The 21,513-nt window shown below is 37.6% G+C and overlaps 1 protein-coding gene across 2 annotated transcripts in view; it reads left to right on the forward strand.

Annotated features, from left to right (window-relative positions):
• The window catches only part of LNPEP (leucyl and cystinyl aminopeptidase), a 108,111-nt gene that overhangs the window by 74,576 nt on the left and 12,022 nt on the right, over positions 1-21,513 (forward strand). For both annotated transcript variants that reach the window (XM_047731278.1, XM_047731279.1), the window contains exons 10-14: positions 5,920-6,080; positions 6,306-6,394; positions 12,758-12,941; positions 14,059-14,215; positions 20,721-20,905. In XM_047731278.1, the coding sequence (XP_047587234.1) occupies positions 5,920-6,080; positions 6,306-6,394; positions 12,758-12,941; positions 14,059-14,215; positions 20,721-20,905 (776 nt within the window). The remainder of the gene's footprint in view (positions 1-5,919; positions 6,081-6,305; positions 6,395-12,757; positions 12,942-14,058; positions 14,216-20,720; positions 20,906-21,513) is intronic.

Below are 21,513 nucleotides of genomic sequence, written 5' to 3' on the forward strand. Positions count from 1 at the left end.
ATACCACTTCTTCTTTATCCATTCGTCTATAGATGGACATCTAGGTTCTTTCCATAGTTTGGCTATTGTAGACATTGCTGCTATAAACATTCGGGTGCACGTGCCCCTTCGGATAACTACGTTTGTATCTTTAGGGTAAATACCCAGCAGTGCAATTGCTGGGTCATAGGGTAGTTCTATTTTCAACATTTTGAGGAACCTCCATGCTGTTTTCCAGAGTGGTTGCACCAGCTTGCATTCCCACCAACAGTGTAGGAGGGTTCCCCTTTCTCCGCATCCTCGCCAGCATCTGTCATTTCCTGACTTGTTCATTTTAGCCATTCTGACTGGTGTGAGGTGATATCTCATGGTGGTTTTGATTTGTATTTCCCTGATGCCGAGTGATGTGGAGCACTTTTTCATGTGTCTGTTGGCCATCTGGATGTCTTCTTTGCAGAAATGTCTGTTCATGTCCTCTGCCCATTTCTTGATTGGATTATTTGTTCTTTGGGTGTTGAGTTTGCTAAGTTCTTTATAGATTTTGGACACTAGCCCTTTATGTGATATGTCATTTGCAAATATCTTCTCCCATTCTGTCAGTTGTCTTTTGGTTTTGTTGACTGTTTCCTTTGCTGTGCAAAAGCTTTTGATCTTGATAAAATCCCAAAAGTTCATTTTTGCCCTTGCTTCCCTTGCCTTTGGTGATGTTCCTAGGAAGATGTTGCTGCGGCTGAGGTCGAAGAGGTTGCTGCCTGTGTTCTCCTCGAGGATTTTGATGGATTCCTTTCTCACATTGAGATCCTTCATCCATTTTGAGTCTATTTTTGTGTGTGGTGTAAGGAAATGATCCAATTTCATTTTTCTGCATGTGGCTGTCCAATTTTCCCAACACCATTTATTGAAGAGGCTGTCTTTTTTCCATTGGACATTCTTTCCTGCTTTGTCGAAGATGAGTTGACCATAGAGTTGAGGGTCCATTTCTGGGCTCTCTATTCTGTTCCATTGATCTATGTGTCTGTTTTTGTGCCAGTACCATGCTGTCTTGATGATGACAGCTTTGTAATAGAGCTTGAAGTCCGGAATTGTGATGCCACCAACTTTGGCTTTCTTTTTCAATATTCCTTTGGCTATTCGAGGTCTTTTCTGGTTCCATATAAATTTTAGGATTCTTTGTTCCATTTCTTTGAAAAAAATGGATGGTACTTTGATAGGAATTGCATTAAATGTGTAGATTGCTTTAGGTAGCATAGACATTTTCACAATATTTATTCTTCCAATCCAGGAGCATGGAACATTTTTCCATTTCTTTGTGTCTTCCTCAATTTCTTTCATGAGTACTTTATAGTTTTCTGAGTATAGATTCTTAGTCTCTTTGGTTAGGTTTATTCCTAGGTATCTTATAGTTTTGGGTGCAATTGTAAATGGGATGGACTCCTTAATTTCTCTTTCTTCTGTCTTGTTGTTGGTGTAGAGAAATGCAACTGATTTCTGTGCATTGATTTTATATCCTGACACTTTACTGAATTCCTGTACAAGTTCTAGCAGTTTTGGAGTGGAGTCTTTTGGGTTTTTCCACATATAGTATCATATCATCTGCAAAGAGTGATAGTTTGAATTCTTCTTTGCCGATTTGGATGCCTTTAATTTCCTTTTGTTGTCTGATTGCTGAGGCTAGGACTTCTAGTACTATGTTGAATAGCAGTGGTGATAACGGACATCCCTGCCGTGTTCCTGACCTTAGCGGAAAAGCTTTCAGTTTTTCTCCATTGAGAATGATATTTGCGGTGGGTTTTTCATAGATGGCTTTGATAATATTGAGGTATGTGCCGTCTATCCCTACACTTTGAAGAGTTTTGATCAGGAAAGGATGCTGTACTTTGTCAAATGCTTTTTCAGCATCTATGGAGAGTATCATACGGTTCTTGTTCTTTCTTTTATCAATGTGTTGTATCACATTGATTGATTTGCGGATGTTGAACCAACCTTGCAGCCCTGGAATAAATCCCACTTGGTCGTGGTGAATAATCCTTTTAATGTACTGTTGAATCCTATTGGCTAGTATTTTGGCGAGAATTTTTGCATCTGTGTTCATCAAGGATATTGGTCTGTAGTTCTCTTTTTTATTGGGATCCTTGTCTGGTTTTGGGATCAAGGTGATGCTGGCCTCATAAAATGAGTTGGGAAGTTTTCCTTCTATTTCTATTATTTGGAACAGTTTCAGGAGAATAGGAATTAGTTCTTCTTTAAATGTTTGGTAGAATTCCCCAGGGAAGCCGTCTGGCCCTGGGCTTTTGTTTGTTTGGAGATTTTTGATGACTGTTTCAATCTCCTTACTGGTTATGGGTCTGTTCAGGCTTTCTATTTCTTCCTGGTTCAGTTGTGGTAGTTTATATGTCTCTAGGAATGCATCCATTTCTTCCAGATTGTCAAATTTGTTGGCGTAGAGTTGCTCATAGTATGTTCTTATAATTGTCTGTATTTCTTTGGTGTTCGTTGTGATCTCTCCTCTTTCATTCATGATTTTATTTATTTGGGTCCTTTCTCTTTTCTTTTTGATAAGTCTGGTCAGGGGTTTATCAATCTTATTAATTCTTTCAAAGAACCAGCTCCTAGTTTCGTTGATTTGTTCTATTGTTTTTTTGGTTTCTATTTCATTGATTTCTGCTCTAATCTTTATGATTTCTCTTCTCCTGCTGGGTTTAGGGTTTCTTTCTTGTTCTTTCTCCAACTCCTTTAGGTGTAGGGTTAGGTTGTGTACCTGAGACCTTTCTTGTTTCTTGAGAAAGGCTTGTACCGCTATATATTTTCCTCTCAGGACTGCCTTTGCTGTGTCCCACAGATTCTGAACCATTGTGTTTTCATTATCATTTGTTTCCATAAATTTTTTCAATTCTTCTTTAATTTCCTGGTTGACCCATTCATTCTTTAGAAGGATGCTGTTTAGTCTCCATGTATTTGGGTTCTTTCCAAATTTCCTCTTGTGATTGAGTTCTAGCTTTAGAGCATTGTGGTCTGAAAATATGCAGGGAATGATCCCAGTCTTTTGATACCGGTTGAGACTTGATTTAGGACCAAGAATGTGATCTATTCTGGAGAATGTTCCATGTGCACTAGAGAAGAATGTGTATTCTGTTGCTTTGGGATGAAATGTTCTGAATAGATCTGTGATGTCCATCTGGTCCAGTGTGTCATTTAAGGCCTTGATTTCCTTGTTGATCTTTTTCTTGGATGATCTGTCCATTTCAGTGAGGGGAGTGTTAAAATCCCCTACTATTATTGTATTATTGTCGATATGTTTCTTTGATTTTGTTATTAATTGGTTTATATAGTTGGCTGCTCCCACGTTAGGGGCATAGATATTTAAAATTGTTAGATCTTCTTGTTGGACAGTTCCTTTGAGTATGATATAGTGTCCTTCCTCATCTCTTATTGTAGTCTTTGGCTTAAAATCTAATTGATCTGATATAAGGATTGCCACTCCTGCTTTCTTCTGATGTCCATTAGCATGGTAAATTCTTTTCCACCCCCTCACTTTAAACCTGGAGGTGTCTTCGGGTGTAAGATGAGTTTCTTGTAGGCAACATATAGATGGGTTTTGTTTTTTTATCCATTCTGATACCCTGTGTCTTTTGATTGGGGCATTTAGCCCATTAACATTCAGGGTAAGTATTGAGAGATATGAATTTAGTGCCATTGTATTGCCTGTAAGGTGACTGTTATTGTATATTGTCTCTGTTTCTTTCTGATCTACTACTTTTAGGGTTTCTCTTTGCTTAGAGGACCCCTTTCAATATTTCCTGTAGAGCAGGTTTGGTATTTGCAAATTCTTTCAGTTTTTGTTTGTCCTGGAAGCTTTTAATCTCTCCTTCTATTTTCAATGATAGCCTAGCTGGATATAGTATTCTTGGCTGCATGTTTTTCTCGTTTAGTACTCTGAATATATCATGCCAGCTCTTTCTGGCCTGCCAGGTCTCTGTGGATAAGTCTGCTGCCAATCTAATATTTTTACCATTGTATGTTACAGACTTCTTTTCCCGGGCTGCTTTCAGGATCTTTTCTTTGTCACTAAGACTTGTAAATTTTACTATTAGGTGACGGGGTGTGGACCTATTCTTATTGATTTTGAGGGGGGTTCTCTGAACCTCCTGAATTTTGATGCTTGTTCCCTTTGCCATATTGGGGAAATTCTCTCCAATAATTCTCTCCAATATACCTTCTGCTCCCCTCTCTGTTTCCTCTTCTTCTGGAATCCCAATTATTCTAATGTTGTTTCGTCTTATGGTGTCACTTATCTCTCGAATTCTCCCCTCGTGGTCCAGGAGCTGTTTGTCCCTCTTTTGCTCAGCTTCTTTATTCTCTGTCATTTGGTCTTCTATATCGCTAATTCTCTCTTCTGCCTCATTTATCCTAGCAGTGAGAGCCTCCATTTTTGATTGCACCTCATTAATAGCTTTTTTGATTTCAACTTGGTTAGATTTTAGTTCTTTTATTTCTCCAGAAAGGGCTTTTATATCTCCCGAGAGGGTTGCTTTAATATCTTCCATGCCTTTATCAAGCCCGGCTAGAACCTTGAGAATCATCATTCTGAACTCTATATCTGACATATTACCAATGTCTGTATTGATTAGGTCCCTAGCCTTTGTAACTGCCTCTTGTTCTTTTTTTTGTTGTGAATTTTTCAGCCTTGTCATTTTGTCCAGATAAGAGTATATGAAGGAGCAAGTAAAATACTAAAAGGGTGGCAACAACCCCAGGAAAATATGCTTTAGCCAAATTAGAAGAGATCCCAAATCGTGAGGGGGGAGAAAGGGGATAAAAAGGGGTTCAAAAAGAAAAAAGAAAAAAAAAAAAAAGAAACTATTTAAAAAAAGAAAGCCGATAAAGAAAAAATATAAAAAGAGGAAAAAATATATATATAAACTTTCAGATAGTGGTTGATTTTCTGTTTCTAGAATTGCTGTTCTTCTTCTCTTCGATCTCCCGTTGGATTTATAGGTGTTTGCAATCTTTAGATAAGCTATTTAGCTGATCTCCCGCTACCCGAAGTAGTCTCAGCCTGCTACCTCTCCGCCATCTTGACTCCTCCTCCAACTCACCTGCTTTAAAGAGATAGTTCCAGAATTTCTTCTTAATCAATGATCCCAGTGTCATAGAGATAGTGGACTTTAGAGGGTCTGTGAATCTCCGACGCTGGATTCTAGATTTCGTAGATACACTGATGCAGTTTCTGGGAGAGAGCACTGGGCCCATTGACATCTTACTCTGTCGCTGCTTTCTGATGCTCCTCACGGTATTAGTTCTTTCCAAGGTGGATGCTCACATGTACGGAAAGCAGAGGGTCTGGATGCAGGCTGACTCACAGGAGAAAGTAGCTGTGCTTCTTACTTAGAGTATTTGTCATGATTCATACCTTCTAAAGGGTGGTATTGTGAGCTGAAAGAGTGCTTGTCCTGACGTAGAGATTTGGACAAACACTGGGTGTACTTCTTTTTCTTTCTTTCTTTTTTTTTTTTTAAGATTTTATTTATTTATTTGACAAAGATCACAAGCAGGCAGAGAGAGAGGAAGAGAAGCAGGCCTCCTGCTGAGCAGAGAGCCCGATGCGGGGCTCGATCCCAGGATTCTGGGATCATGACCTGAGCTGAAAGCAGAGGCTTAACCCACTGAGCCACCCAGGCGCCCTGTACTTCTTTTTCAACACAGGGTTTCTCTCACTTTCTCTAGTTACCACTTAGTTCTGTTCCAGGTGACTTTCCTTTTGGCAGCTGCTCATTCACTTAGATCAGAAGTGTAAATTTAACTCTGTATTTGTGCTTCTGGTTTTCTATTAACAGAATGTGTAGTCTTCATAGAATATGGTAGGCAGAGAGGGAAAGGTAGAAACTAAGCTGTTCACTTTTAAGCAAAAATAATTTATTCTTTTTTTTTTTTTTTTGGTAGATCACAAACAAAACACTAGATGTAAAAAAAATGATGAAAACCTGGACCCTGCAAAAAGGATTTCCTTTAGTGACTGTTCAGAGAAAAGGAAGGGAGCTTCATGTGCAACAAGAAAGATACTTTTTAAATACAAAGCCTGAAATTCAACCTTCAGATGCAAGGTACATTCCAGCTTTCTCCTCCAGCTCTCTCTCTTACACCCTTGGATTAGAGTATTTGCAGTCACAGGTTTCTCTGAAACCTAACAAGATTATCTTTTTCTGGGAATAGCTTGAAAATTTCTTCCTACCAAAAGGAAAAAAAAAAAAAAAGACCCAACAAATTATGTGTAACTGACTGAAATACTGGAGAGAGTAATAATCTTCCAAATTTTTTTTTTTTTACAGCTATCTCTGGCATATTCCACTATCCTATGTCACCGAGGGAAGAAATTTCTCAAAATACCCATTGGTATATTTACTGGACAAAAAGTCAGGTTTGACTCTAATTAATTCTTTTCTGATAAGAAATATGTAACAGCATGTTTTTTAAAACTCTGACCTAGCAGCAGGAAGGAGATTATGGTTTCCAAAGTGCACACTGTTGGAGCTAGTTTTACGAATCACCTACACAAGATAGGACTAAAGTGAGTTTGGTCCCTATATCATGTATGAAGTTAGTCTTTCTTGTTCATGGGAAGTAAAGTATAGAAAATTTCCTTGAATGTGCTAGCAGTCTTGGGAGAAAACAGCAAATGCTGTCTTTTTTTATATCCTAGATAAATATTTTATGTTACCAAGTATAAAGTAGTAGAAGCAGAGCAGTCTCTTAAAATATACTCTGCTCTCTACGTTTTAGCGGTGAGTTTGGGCAACTGCATTTCAGGTGATACTCATGCATTATAAAGGTTGATTCATGATCTAGATTTAGAGCAAATAATCATTACAAAATGTCCTATGAACATAGTATACATTTTTTGTTAATAAGAAAATGGGGTAAGAAATTATGATTCCGAAGAGGGGGATAAGAAAATGTAAAGATTGTATATGTTGTTTGACCTGTAGGAGTCTATAAAAAACAAAATTGAAATGTAGTTTCTGACCATTTGTTAAATACCACTGTAAATGCCACACCATGCACCCTCTTAATTTACATCCTGAAAGAACATGAAGGTCTTGGGTCCTGCAGGAACCATTAGTGATACTCTAGATTTATGAAAAGGGAACATTTCCTGTTTGAATTTGTATCTGGTTTTCACACCTATATTTTTGAGAGGGGAGTAGAGTCTAGTGGCTAATGGAATGGACTTTGGAACCAGAGTGTCTGGTTCACTTGTATGCCTGCATGTTGCTCTGTGATTCTCTGCGCCTCATTCCCTCAGCTACGGAGTGGACATCATGACCCTATTTTATAGTGTTCTAGATTGAGTTCATTTATGTGAAGCACCTACAGTGATGTCTGGCCTGTGTTACGTGGTATATACAAGTTACCTGTTGTTATTCATGTTATTATTGAAAAATAAATCTTTAAACATAGTATATCCACATTATATAAAATCTAGAAAATGGAGAACAGATCACCCCCTCACAACTATTCTCGTGATTATTTCTTTCTAATAATTTTTAAATGTTTTTTTACTTAGTTGATACCATTGTGAACAAGTGATTTTTATCTTGCCTTTTTAAAAAACACATACAATATTGATTTGATTTTTCCTTACTGTTGGACACTTGATTCACCATTTGTCTCTATTTTAAAAAAAAGGTCTTGGTAAAAATTTGTGATCTTAAATGTTTTGCCATTATATGAACTTCTTCATAGGAATGCTTCTCAGAAATGAAGACTGTTATCTTTTGTGATTTAATACACATTTCTAAGTTGCCTTTCTGTGATGTAATAATTTATAATGCCAGGTGAAATATGTGAGCATGCCAGTTGCATTGCCATTTAACTAGAGTGGAGTGTTAAAACAATCTCATTTAAAACATTAAGAACACTTGATAGTATTATATCTTTGATTAATATAACATAACCAGGGGTTCAAGGAAGGGCTGCCTTTGATGAAAACAAAACTCGTTACTTTTAAGTGGCCTTGGAAGGACGGTCCCTGACTAAAGAAAGAACACTTAATCCCATCTCCCTTTTTGGACCAATAAGGAAATTTTCCAGACCTCCCAATAGTATGTAAATTTTTGGTGGTATTAGAAAAAATTGGGCAATGAGAAACCTGCTTTTATAAAAGACCCTTAACTTTTAAAGCTCAGTCTGAATGTGAGCTTTGAAAACTGTCTTTGAGTCTCGTATCCCAAAGTCTAGCTCCTGTTTTCCTGCCGTAGCCTTTTCTCCCTCCGCCCTTCCCTGGCACTCTGTGCTTCTGCTCTACAGAAACTGTTTCATACCTCAGTTGTGCTCTCCTGCCCTTGCACGTGCTGTTTGCTCTCCCGGAAGAACACTCTTACCTTTCCACTCCCTTGATTTACTCTATTCATTCTTCAGATCTCAGCGTGCTCACTGCTTGCTCCAGGCAGCCTTCCCTAACCTCAAGACAGGTTAGATGTCTGCTTGTGTGCTCTAATAATATGCTCTACTTTTCTTCTTTTGATATACTGTAAATACTGTTTCCCTTAGGTCTGTCCCCACATTAGATGTGTTCCCTATTTAAGGTAGAGTTCCTGGCTAGGTGAATCACTTTTGCAACCTTAGCACCCAGCCCGCACACATTTTTTAAATGAATAAACTTTAGTATGTAACGAGGTGACTCAATTTCAGGTCTCACTGTGAAAAGTTTTAGGAAAAGAGCATTCAAAGCCTGATGAAATGATAACTTCTATTTTCCTTCCTCTGCAAGTATTCTTAATAATGGGGAATATGCAAAATGTGCCATAATATAATTGGTTTAATCTGGAGCTGGAACGGAGCCAACAGATGATGAAAGCAGTGTCTGTTACTTCCTCTTCTCAAATGTCCTTCCCCTTGCTGCTGCTGCCGCCATTGCTGCCACTGCTGCCCCCGCTGTTTCAATTCCTGGCAGTTCAGGTTTTGAGAGTCCACACTGAAAATGTTCTGTCCTCACTAAAAATTATTGAACCTGAGGGTGGTTGGGTCTTGGTTCCTAATGCTCTGGTGAGAAGCCCTCTTATTTTATTTGCATTTTAATTTTTTTCTATTCTCAAAAGAAGTGTAGCAGAGACGGGGGCTACAGAGGCTTACTTTTTGCCATATGACTTTAGTACGGTGTGTGATTTGTTAAGTCTCTAGTATATTTCCATGTGTTCTAATGCCAGGGCTGCTGGGTTAGTCCGTTTGTTCAGTCAACTATAGGAGTTATGTTTGATCAATATCTTTGTCACTTTTTCCCACATACGTGAATTTTGAGTGATTAATAGTTGGGCTTAAGAAGGTGTGAAAGGGGCCATTTTGTCAAGCTACATTTTGAGGAAATTTCACTAAAATAATGAGTGTCTCCCTCTCCCTTCTCTCCTCTTTTCCCTCCCCACTCCCTCTCTCATCTACATCTTACTCAGACCTAAGCTCTTTAACTGTAGGAAATCTTTATATTAAATCTAATTTGAAACATTGATGATACCACTGTGCCAGAAGTATGTATCTCAAACTAAAAGACCTGGCGTTGTCTTTGAATAAAGGGCATTTGGAAGAAAAGAATAAGGAAGGGCATATAATTAAGGTATTTATTATGTGCCATCCTTTGCTCTTGCCCCCCCCCCCAATAAAATAAAGGAGAATAAAGGGTACTGGGGAAAGGAATGCTTTTGAACAAGAGGGGATGTAGTTTAACTGCGCATATCGTGCTAGCCTTCTGGAGCAAGCTGCACAGGCAACTTCTCAACTTTGTGTAAGAACTTGTTTTTTGTTTCGGTGTTTTAGCGTTTCTGTATAAAACAGTAGTTGATTTTCGTAGCTCATTGACAAATGGTTTTTAAAATCACTACTAAATTGCTTCATCTGGGCTTCTGCCATATAAGATTGGAGTGAGTCTTTTTTAATACTCAATGGACTGTGAAAATTGAACTCTTAATCTGTTAATGATTACGATAAATTAAAAACATATGAGGGTAGCCTCATCCACATTTGAGCTGTAGGATGTAGTTACCTCCCTTGTGTGCAAAGCTATTATTTTTTGATACCTGTGGTTTTAAGGTCCTTCATTCTGGATCATTCAGAAGACCTGAGGGAGACTAATATGTTGATTCTTTAAATGATAACTCTCCTCTCTCTGCTCTTGGCTACACTGCTTTGTATTCTGTCATCGAGATGACAGTAATAATTTCGAGTACACTCCCAGCTGCCTTCCTCCTTTCTACTGTCTGGACTTGGCCAAGTTTACAACACGGCGAATTGCTTATCAGTCAAAATACACTGTATTTCAGTATTTTCCTGTATCCATCCAGTGGAAGAATTGCCATACTTATCATTTCTTGCCTCTTTTTTTGGCAAAGGGAGATTTGGAGCTCTTTAGTCTTGATTCCCAAGGTTCTTTCTTGATAAAAGCTCTGCAGGAAATTGTGTTGGGTGACCTGGAGAAGGTCGATATTTTTTCCGTAGTTACTGATAAAGTTAATTTCATCAGTCATTGTTTTTTTAAATATCTCCCTATTATTCCTTAGAACTGCATTCTGCTCTACGAAAAGGAATAAATCCTATTAATGTAGTTTATTTTTCCCATCTTCTGCTCTATCAGCCGTAGAACAGAAATTAATATAGGATTTTTTAATGGAAAAAACTGATTATTTGGTATGTCATGTTAGGACATGATCAGAATGTAAGTCTTTTCTATATTAAACATCCTTTGTAGTTTCAGTAGAATTGGAGTAACTCAGGTATTAAGAGAATCTGATAAATTTTAATAACTCATGCTTTTGAAGTTGATAGACCCTGAGATTTTAGGTACCAAAATTAAATGTGTTTAAATGTGCAAAAGCCGTCATACAGAGTTATTATGGTAGTGAAAATTTTAAAACAGTGTAAGTATTTCCAAATAGAAGATGGGTTAAACTATGGTAGCTTTTCAAATGGAATTTATGAAGGTAATTGAATACAGTGGATAAGCTTCATACTGCATATGAAGACAGTGGAAAAATGGCTGAGGTAGAAACTGATAGGTAAAAAAGCAATACAAATATTAATGCATATCTATCCACTGTGTGAAATATTACATTAATTAAAATGTGTATGGGAAAAGTCTTGGCACAGAATACACCCCACAAAGCTATCATTGTCTGAGTTTAGATTATTTTCCTTGTCTCTGTTCTTCTTTGATAATTTTTAAAAATTAGTACTCCTTAAAGTTGGAAAGAAAACTTACTTCGTGGGGTGCCTGGGTGGCTCAGTGGGTTAAGGCCTCTGCCTTCGGCTTGGGTCATGGTCGCAGGGTCCTGGGATCGAGCCCTGCATCGGGCTCTCTGCTCGGCGGGGAGCCTGCTTCCTCCTCTCTCTCTGCCTGCCTCTCTGCCTACTTGTGATCTCTGTCAAATAAATAAAAAAAGAAAAAAAAAAAAGAAAACTTAGTTCGTAAGTATCTATAAACCATATTTAGATTTGGTTTGAAAACCTTTACTGTGACATGGTTATTTTGTTCATTCATTTATTAATTCACCAAGGATTTTTATTTTTTTTAGTATCTGCTAGGAACATTGTTCTGGGCACTGAGGGATTAGCAGTAAACAAAATAGTAAGCTCATGGAACTAGATTCTAGTAAAAAGTAAATCTGGAGATGCTCAGAAGCATACGCTTAACTATTAAATTAAATCCAAGTCTTTGTTGCCAACTTACATAAAGGACATTTCTCAATTCGCAATTTAAAGGATTTGAAAAATTCCTACATATATTTTGTAGTCAGATTTTGTAGTAATATATTTTGGTAGTCATATATTTTATGACTCCTTATTAATTGAAATCATTTTATATAAATTTCCAACAATTCTTTTAGCATTCCTATATTTAATAGTAGGGACCCAAAAATGCATATCACTTTCCTGTTATTATAACTGACTTATTTGTGCCTAATGAGATCTTCATCCTCCCCTAATGTCTATTTTTGCTAGCTTTGAATTATGTGACTTTTCTAAATAGCTTCATTTATTCTTCCTCCAATGTAATTAAAGACAAAGACTGAGATGGAACACTTTTTACATATTTTGTCACTATCTTCCCTGCTTCCTCACCCTACACACTCTCATCACCTTCTTAAAACACCTGTATATCTTGAACTCTCAACTTGGATGTCATTTCTTCCCAGAAACCTCTCCTAACCTCCACTTGGTGGTGGAGCATTTCTTCTATGTTCTTCCATAGAATGCCAAATTTTCTTTTTCCGTCGATAACATTTATATGATACTCTGTTTGCCTGACTACATTGGGCTGTAAGATCTGGGGAAGAAGGGGCATTTCTCTCTTGTTCACCATTAAATAAAAAATTGTTAAATGAATGCGTGGTAAATGGTAGGTATTCATCCTTTCTGATGGCTGAGTAATAATCCGTTATATATATGAACCACATCTTCTTTATCCATTAAGGAAGGCACATGATGTGGTGAGCACTGGGTGTTATATGCAATTAATGAATCGTTGAACACTACATCAAACACTAATGACATACTATATGTTGGCTAATTGATCTTAAGTTAAAAAAAAAAGTAAAAAAATTTTTGAAACAAATGAGTGGTGATCTTTGCTGACTTTAAAATAACTGCACTAGGAGGCAGACATTTAGTTCCTTAGTAGAATAATTAAATGTAACAATATACTATATTAACTTTGAAACAAACAAAATGCCCATTCAGTACTTTTTCTTCTCCTATTATCTCTCCTCTCTTTCTCTCATTTTTTGGTCTGTATTAGGTGTCATCAATCTTACAGAAGAAGTGCAGTGGGTCAAAGTCAATACGAACATGAACGGCTATTATGTAGTACACTATGAGGATGACGACTGGGAAGCACTAATCAAACAGCTGAAAACAAATCCTTACGTCCTGAGTGACAAAGACCGAGCCAACCTCATCAACAACATCTTTGAGCTTGCAGGGTAACATGAGCTTGGTTTGTGTTGGCTGGTTGGTTTTTAAACAAGTGTTCTGCAGAAAAAAACACTTTAGAAAAACAATTCAAGAGAACTAGCGCATGTATTGTCTGTTAGGTATACTCGTTTTGGATGATTGGGAAGATGTAAGTTCTAATCCTTGCCTTCTGGGGTGTTATAATCTATATAGAAACATCCACTACAAACACCGTGAACAGTTAAATAACAAGATTTAAATAATATCTTAAGACTTGCCCATACCAACAAGTAGGACACCTGTTTGCTGAGTAAAGTAGGCATCCAGGCTTTATTTCATGAGAGAATTCTTTTCAAGCAGCATTTAGTTTAGGCGTGAAGCTTAGTGCCTACCCACTGGTTTAAGCGATGTGTCTGAGAAGTGGGGCCTTCTTACTTGTGTACAGCTTGCCTCCTAACTACTCTGTGCATTACGGAATCCCAAAACCATGTATGGCAGTGATGTGTGTAGCTATCCTCTGAAAAGTGAGAGTACCAACTTGGGTTGTTATTGGGTCTAGAGACACAGGGAATATTCAAAAGTGTTCTTTCTGACCTTTGTTGACCTTCTTATTTTGGTTCATTTTGTATGAAGTGACCTTACATCATCTGAGCCATCATTGTTTTGACTTCTCCTAAATGGTTAATTCTTAAAATATGCTCACCATAAATTCACAGTGGACCTGTAACAAGTTTGACAAATTCCCATACAAATAACAAAATATTTTCTTTTTGATTCAAATCCTCTTTATGCTACTTGTCCTCACCTGGTAAATATAAGTAATAAATAAATAAATAAAGGTAGTACTCTTCATCGTTTCCCATGAAACGGGACGTTATAATACTTTCCATGAGTCTGTAGCAATTTACAGGTGACTTGGGGAATAAACTTGAGCTCTTGTTTATCTTTCTCATGAAATCTATCTTTAACCTTGGGTCATACACATGAACTTAATCAAGGATAATATTTAGTCTGACTTTACAGAATACACTCTAAGCTTAAAATTTTAGTTCTTCAAGACTCACCATCTGTTCATAACATTTCTCTGCATGTCTATAGAGTTCATCTCCCTCAGCATATTGACTTTTCTGTTCCATAACCTTTTAGCTTAGGCAAGGTATCTATTCAGAGGGCCTTTGATTTGATTGATTACCTTGGAAACGAGAACTATACTGCACCCATCACTGAAGCCCTGTTCCAGACCGGCCTCATCTATAACCTCCTTGAAAAGCTAGGATACATGGATCTGGCCTCAAGAGTAGTGGTAAGTTTCCCTTATAGCCAGTATGTCTTTGTTGCTTGCCTTTAATGTTGTGATTCACAGTTCTGTTCAGCAGAGTAATTGACTGAAAAAGCAACCAGCCACGTTCCCTTTTCTTCATTTTCCTAGTTATGAAATCTTTACTTTGAATCATAATGACATTGCTGAGCAGGAAGTGTTGATAAAAGGCTTGCATAACATGGTCTTGTTTGAATATCAAAATAAAGAATTCTGACACGGCTGTCAAAATGAGGTCACATGAAAAGAAAACCTCTATTCAAATCCCAGTCTATTTTTACATAATAAATGCTTGAAGTAGGTCCTTTTGGGTGTTCTCCACTGATTTCCTAATTGGTCATTATGAAATGACGGTGATGTTTGTATTGAGAATATCCTGTTTTAGGAGTTCTTACTGATACCTCTCTTACGGAGGATGATACTGGTGGATATATTTCTCTGCAAAGTACTAAAGGAGTCTCGGTATTGGGGACTGCTTTCCCTTTTTTAAAACCAGTTGCCTAATTAGTATTAAATTAGATTTAATACTGATCTCTCAGTATTAAACTGTTGACAGAGTAAAAGCTTGGGAGGAAGAGATTAATTCTTTGTTTCATCTGACTCTGAATCATCACATTCTGACCACAGGTTTTGCTTTAGAGACCAGTCAGATTTTCCAGGGACTAGGCAAAAGTCAGCTTTCAGAAAAAGGAAGTATTGAACCAGAAATTAGAATGTCTTTTAGGGTTTTGGTGTCTTCACTGGGGAAGCCAAGAGGTTGGAGTACATCTTTTTGTTTTTGTTTTTTTTTTTAAACAACCCCCTTTCTGCCTCTTGCTAGGCTACTGCACATCTTCTGTGATGAGTTCTCCCATCACACACTATTCTCAGTGTGAGGAGGCAAGGCCAGCTGGTGGGCCATATGGAGCTTGAGAAGCACCCTTCCCCCCAGGTCTCTGATCTGACCCCAAAAGAGCCATGCCTATCCCTTCCCTTAAGTGTGATGCTTAAGTCAGATGATTTCTGAGGGCTTTTCTCATTGTTAAGATTTTCAACTTTCTTCTGTATCATGAGGCTCTTACTTACCATCCTTAATAAAAACCAATATCTTCAAAATGTGACTCAACCCATAGTAAATACTGAGCAAACGAATGAGTGAAACATACCAGAAACTGGTTCATTTCAGTGCTTGTTATGTTCTATACACCACGCTTAAGTGTTTAATGTAGATTACCTCATTTAATCATCACACAATGCCAGACAGATATCTCTACCTTCCTTGGATAGATAGGTAGAATCAATAACCTCTCTCCCATCACTTACTAGTAAATTAAAAAGCTGAGCTTCAAACTCAGATTAGTTCCACTCTGAAGCCCAGTTGTTTTGTGTTATGTTGCTGTATTTTAACTTAATTTGTTTTCTAGCAATGTCATCTTTCAAAGGATACCTTTTGGTTGGAAAAATCAAGACTTTGTTTGCTGCTATCATTTTTTTTAGATGGAGGTTATAAATTAAAACCATTTGAAAAATTTGTAGACCGTGTGTTTAAGGTTTAAGATGACAGACTTACACTTAGTGCCCTTGAAAATAAAGTTGTCAACTTAATATTTGAGATTTCTTTTATATTTAAAATGTTAATAAAATTTATAGTCTCTGTGTGCACTTCGAGGAGTATGCAAATAACTTATTGGTCTCTTTAGGGCAAATTTAGAATCCAACACTGACTTTGTACTGTTAGTATATGGAAGAGATTGGCTTTGTGGTAGCCACTTCAGCTACCGTAGGTGAATGTTTGAGTTGTTTGCAATTTGGAGCTATTACGAATAGCATTGCTACGAATATTCTTATATATATAGCTTTGTTGAATATATGTATGTATTTCCATGGGGTATGTGTCTGGAAGTGGAATTGCTGAGTCATAACATATTTATAGTTAATACTGTACCATCAAATCGTTGTCCAATGTTGTATCAGTTTGTGCTCCATCAGGAGGGTATGAGAATTTAAGTACTATTCTGGCTCTGTATCCTTGTCAACACTTTGTATTAATAGAGATCTTTTTCCTTTTAGCCATTCAGTTGGATGCATAGTGGTATTGCAATTTTGGCTTTAATTTGTATTTCCCGGGTGCGGTGCCTGGGTGAGTCAGTTGGTTAAGCATCTGCCTTCTGCTCAGGTCATGATCCCAGAGTTCGAGGATCAAGTCCCGCATTGGCTCCCTGCTCAGTGGGGACCCTGCTTCTCCTCCTGTCCCTCACCCCACTCTCGTGCTCTTTCTCTCTCTCAGATAAATAAGTAAAATCTTTTAAAAAAATTATTTGTATTTCCCTAATGACTAGTGAAGATGAATTCCTTTGGATTTGTTTATTGACCATTAGAGGTACACTTTGGTTAAGTGCCCAGGTGATTAATGTTTCTTCTATTGGATTTTCTGCCTTTTTCTAATTGATTTGTAGAGCTCTTTATATATTCAAGATAGGAGTCCTTTGTTGCTCATGTATATTTCCAAGTATCTTCTCCCCCTCAGGCTTACTTTTTCAGTCTCTTTATGATGTTTTTTGATTAGCGTAAATTCTTAATTTTTGTGTATGAAATCTGCCAACCCACAGATTTTCTCCCTTGTTCCCTTCTGAAAACTTTATGATTTTACCTTACGCATTTAGAACGATGACCCATCTGGAATTGATTTTTGTGTATGGTATGAGTTAGACACAAAGATTCTTTTTTTGATATGGCCATCCAGTTGATCCGTCACCAGTGTGCTTCATTGTATACATAGATTTTTTTATTATTGAATTTTTATGATTACTTTGGGGGTTATTAGTGCCATATCAAATCAACACCACTTGCGGTAGTAATTTAGTTTCCTTTAGCTGCCGTAATAAACTAGTACAAACTTGTTGTCTTAAAACAACAGAAACATGTTCCCTCACAGTTCTGGAAGCTAGAAGGCCAAAATTAAGGTGTTGGCAGGGCAGATGGATTCCTTCTGAGGGAGACTGTATTCATGCATCTCTGCCAGCTTTGAGCAGTTGCCAGCGGTACTTAGCATTCCTTAGCTTGTAGATGCATCACTACAATTTCTGCCTCTGTCTTGACCTGACTTTCTCTCTTTGTTTCTGTGTCCAAATTTCCCTGTTTTTTATATAGGCACCAGTCAGTAGATTTGGGCCCATCCAATTCAGTATGACTTTATCTTAAATCAATTACATCTGCAAATACCTATTCCCAAATAACTTTACACTCACAGATTCTAAGCAGACATGAATGTTGGGGGGATACAATAAATAACTTGAGTATGTATCACTCATTTTTTTTTTTTTTTTTACTATTGAAGGATCATGTTGGTAGTGAATATACTTTAAGAAGTTAGCAGAATGGGGGCGCCTGTGTGGCTCAGTAGGTTAATGCCTCTGCCTTCAGCTCAGGTCATAATCCCAGGGTTCAGGCTTCTGTCACCATGAAATTTAACTAGCTGGGCAGCTTCAAGAACATTCAGCTAACTTTTTTTTTTTTTTAAAGAATAATTCTTTATACATTTTTAAAAAAGATTTTATTTATTTATTTGACAGAAAGAGATCACAAGTAGGCAGAGAGGGCCGGGGAAGCAGGCTCCCTGCTGAGCAGACAGCCTGACGCTGTCTCTCTGCCTGCCTCTCTGCCTACTTGTGATCTCTTTCTGTCAAATAAATAAATAAAATCTTTTTTAAAAATGTATAAAGAATTATTCTTTAAAAAAAAAAAAAAATGTTAGCTTGAAGCTGCCCAGCTAGTTAAATTTCATGGTGACAGAAGCCATTCTTCCCCCTGCCTCTCTCCAGTAACTCTGTTGGGGGCCTAGTGTCAGAAAGCTCTTGATACTTACCTCAGGCTGTCTCTATGCTGTGAACACAGATGCTAAATTCAATCTAAGGAGTTAGATCTTTTGAGTATTTTCTTTCCGTGACGCTCGAGTAACTCTGAGTCCTCATCCCAGATGATGATTTCCAGTGTGCTGGGCAGGCATGTGTTTATGAAGAACATACGTCAGGGCGGGGCCCAGGGGATGGATGCTTAGAGGAAAAGGGCAGCTTAATGTGTGTTTGTGAGCCTATGGGCCCATAACTGCTGGAGATTTTGTACACTTGATCATTAGTTAAAAGTCAGGTAACCAAGAGTGAGAAATTGTCTCTTAAATTCAGAGGGCATTCTGCTACCATCAAAGCGCTCAAATATAAAATCTGATACTGTAGTTAGAGATAGGAATGGTAGACATTTCTGAGTCCTTGGATCCAATCTTCAAATAGTATTTGTGATTAAGACTGGTGTCTAGTTTTCTGTGTTGTTGTCACCAGAGCATTTTGAACATATGTTGGTCATTTTGTTATCTAGGCTGCACATACCTACACAATACATACATCTCTATCACATTTTGTGATGTATGCTGTGGTGTTAGGGTGGATAGGGTCTGCAGGCACTTTTGAATTGTGTCAAATGGTTCACATCTGATGTTATTGTCTGATCCCAGCCATATTCCTGTTTCATCACTTACACGTCTGTCATTCTTTTACATATGAGGGATTGGTGGGATAAACCTTTTGCAATAAAAGCTGACACATCACTTTTAAGAAGCTGAGTTGACCCAAGAAAGAACTCCGTGGTCATATCAGTGTAAAATTAAAGCAGTAAATCAAAATGTAGTACATAATATAAATGCCACCATCTTTCCTGTCTGTTTTATTTTAAAAATCATTTTGTGTAACTGTTCTTGCATTTTATTGCATACCCAATGTTTTTAGCTTGTATAACCCATCCGTTTATTTTCTCTCCCCACTTGCCATTTTCATTTTATAAAATCAGAGGATTGGATTCTATGGTTTAATGGGTTTAAATTTTACAAAACATAATTTAGAATCATGGAAAAACAGGTTCTTTCTTTGAACCACTGGCTTCAACAAAGAAGCACGTGCTCTATGATTTATTAATATTAAAAATATAACCTGGATTACTTATAAAAATGATAAAAGAGGAATTTTCTAAAAACAGAATTATTTTTATAATAAAATCTTTTGCTCTATTATGTTATCGTTTGAAACATATATAAAATCAACTCTTTGGGGATTTCATCTTAACTCTTTGGTACCAGAAATAACTAGTAAGATTGCACCGAGTCACTCCAGTGGAATAACTGCTCGGGAATTAGCCTGAGCTTCTTCAAGTGTTGGGCGTCCCTTGCTTCCAGTATTTTAACGTGCCATTTTTTTCCCCTACTCATTTCTATATGTTTTAGTAAACTCTCACTGACATTTTTCTCCGCTGAATTTTTTTTAGTAGTATCTCAAGCATGTAACTTTTTTCTTCTCATTCTTCGCTTGTTTCTGCTCGACAGTTCTGAGTAGCTCTGAATTTTCTTTTATTCTTTATTCATTTGGGATGTTTTGCCGTCATGCCATTGAGAACGTCAGGCCAGTGGCAGGAGGCATGCTCCGTGCAGCCGTGTGTATCAGTAGGACCTCCTGCCTTGCTTTCATGTCTCTTGGATTATCCATCAGCGTGGCAAGTATTTTTCCACTTCATGTCTTCTCAATGACTCGCAGGCTTTGTTATTCACACATTCCACAAGGTGTCTGTTCTCTATTTCATTGCTTTTGAAGCAAACAAAAGCGAGTTGACACGTTATCACAAACTTGGAGTCCTTCTCCTTGCCCAGATTCCGTTTTTTCTTTCTCGTAGCTCCACGGGAGACTTCCTTAGAGAAGGTCTGCTGAGAAAATGGCGTCAGCAGTTTAAAAAGCTCCAACTAGGACTCATTTTAGGTATTGACCGTGGTACTCTGCAAGAAAAAGATGAAGAATTTGAGCTGATTTTCTGGGGGCGTATGAGTGTTACAAACCAATGAATCTAGCATATGGGTATTCACTGTGTTACTCTTGTTGTTTTACTACAGGAAAATACTTTACATAAAAAGTTGAGGGTGGGGAGATAACTATAAACAACTCTTGCCTGCATGCCTCCTTTTCTTGCTAATTCAATTAGATTAATTTGTTACATCATCAAGCTAACTGATATTTTAAGTATTCCTTTAATATTGCATTTAGAGACATTTAAACATCTGCCTGTTGGTAAAGAAGTATATTTTTCTCATTGTTTTATGGGTTTATGGAGTCTAAAGTCATGAGGTTAGAAAGTTCCAGCTCGCTTCTGGCAGTGGCTATAAGTGATACTTGCTGGCAGGAAAATATCTTCTCACTGAGTACACACAGAAGACAGGCTTTCGACTGCAGTGAAGTCATCTGTTCTTTCTGTGTTATGTAATTAAGAGACCCTCTCCCCCTGGCTCTAGAAGCTGATGTATAGTCTTTGTTATTGAATGGTTTTGTCCAGTTGCACGTGGGCTTTGTATGTCAGTTGATATTTATGAAGTAATACCTAGGCCCTCTTTTACCTCCCTGAGTGAACATTGGGGAAGAAAGATCTAGCCATCTTGATTTTTCTGATTGTCCTAATGATTGTTAACAATTTGTCTCTGTAGGCCAGGGTATTTAAATTACTTCGAAGCCAAATCGAACAGCAGACTTGGACTGACGAAGGCCCCCCGTCTGCCCGGGAGCTTCGGTCAGTCTTGCTCGAGTTCGCGTGCGCCCACAGCCTCGAGAACTACAGCACTGTGGCAATGAAGCTGTTTGACGATTGGGTGGCATCCAACGGAACTCAAAGGTGACATGTCCTTCTACTCAAATGATCTCTCTTCCTCTTCCTTACCTTGGTATCATGTACTGAAACCCGGATCTTTTCATCCTGGCTCAAAAATGTTATAAGACTGTTAGCATAGGTGAATTCTGTATACTTGTATTGTCAAATAAGACTGTTTTTTTAAACCGTAGTAAAATACATGAAGCATAAAATTTATTATCTTAACATGTTTTAAGTGTATGGTTCAGTAGTGTAAGTATATTCACACTGTTGAGCAATGAATCTCCAGAAACTTTTTATCTTGCAAAACTTGAACTCCTTACCCAGACAACTCTCCATTTTCTCCAGTCCCCAGCCTCTGGCAGCCACGGTTCTATTTTCTGCTCTAAGTACCCTATGTGAGTGAAATGTACAGTATTTGTCTTTTTCTGACTGACTTGTTTCACTTGTCCTCAAGGTTCATCTGTGTTGTAGCATGTGTTAGAATATTGTTCCTTTTTAAGGCTGAATATATTCATTGTGTGTATACGGTATAAATGGTATATACACACCAAATTTTGTTTCTTGATTCACCCATTGATAGACATTTGAGTTGCTTCCACCTTTTGGCTTTTGCAGATAATGCTGCTGTG

The sequence above is a fragment of the Lutra lutra genome, chromosome 5 (assembly GCF_902655055.1).
Source record: "Lutra lutra chromosome 5, mLutLut1.2, whole genome shotgun sequence".
NCBI lineage: Eukaryota > Metazoa > Chordata > Mammalia > Carnivora > Mustelidae > Lutra > Lutra lutra.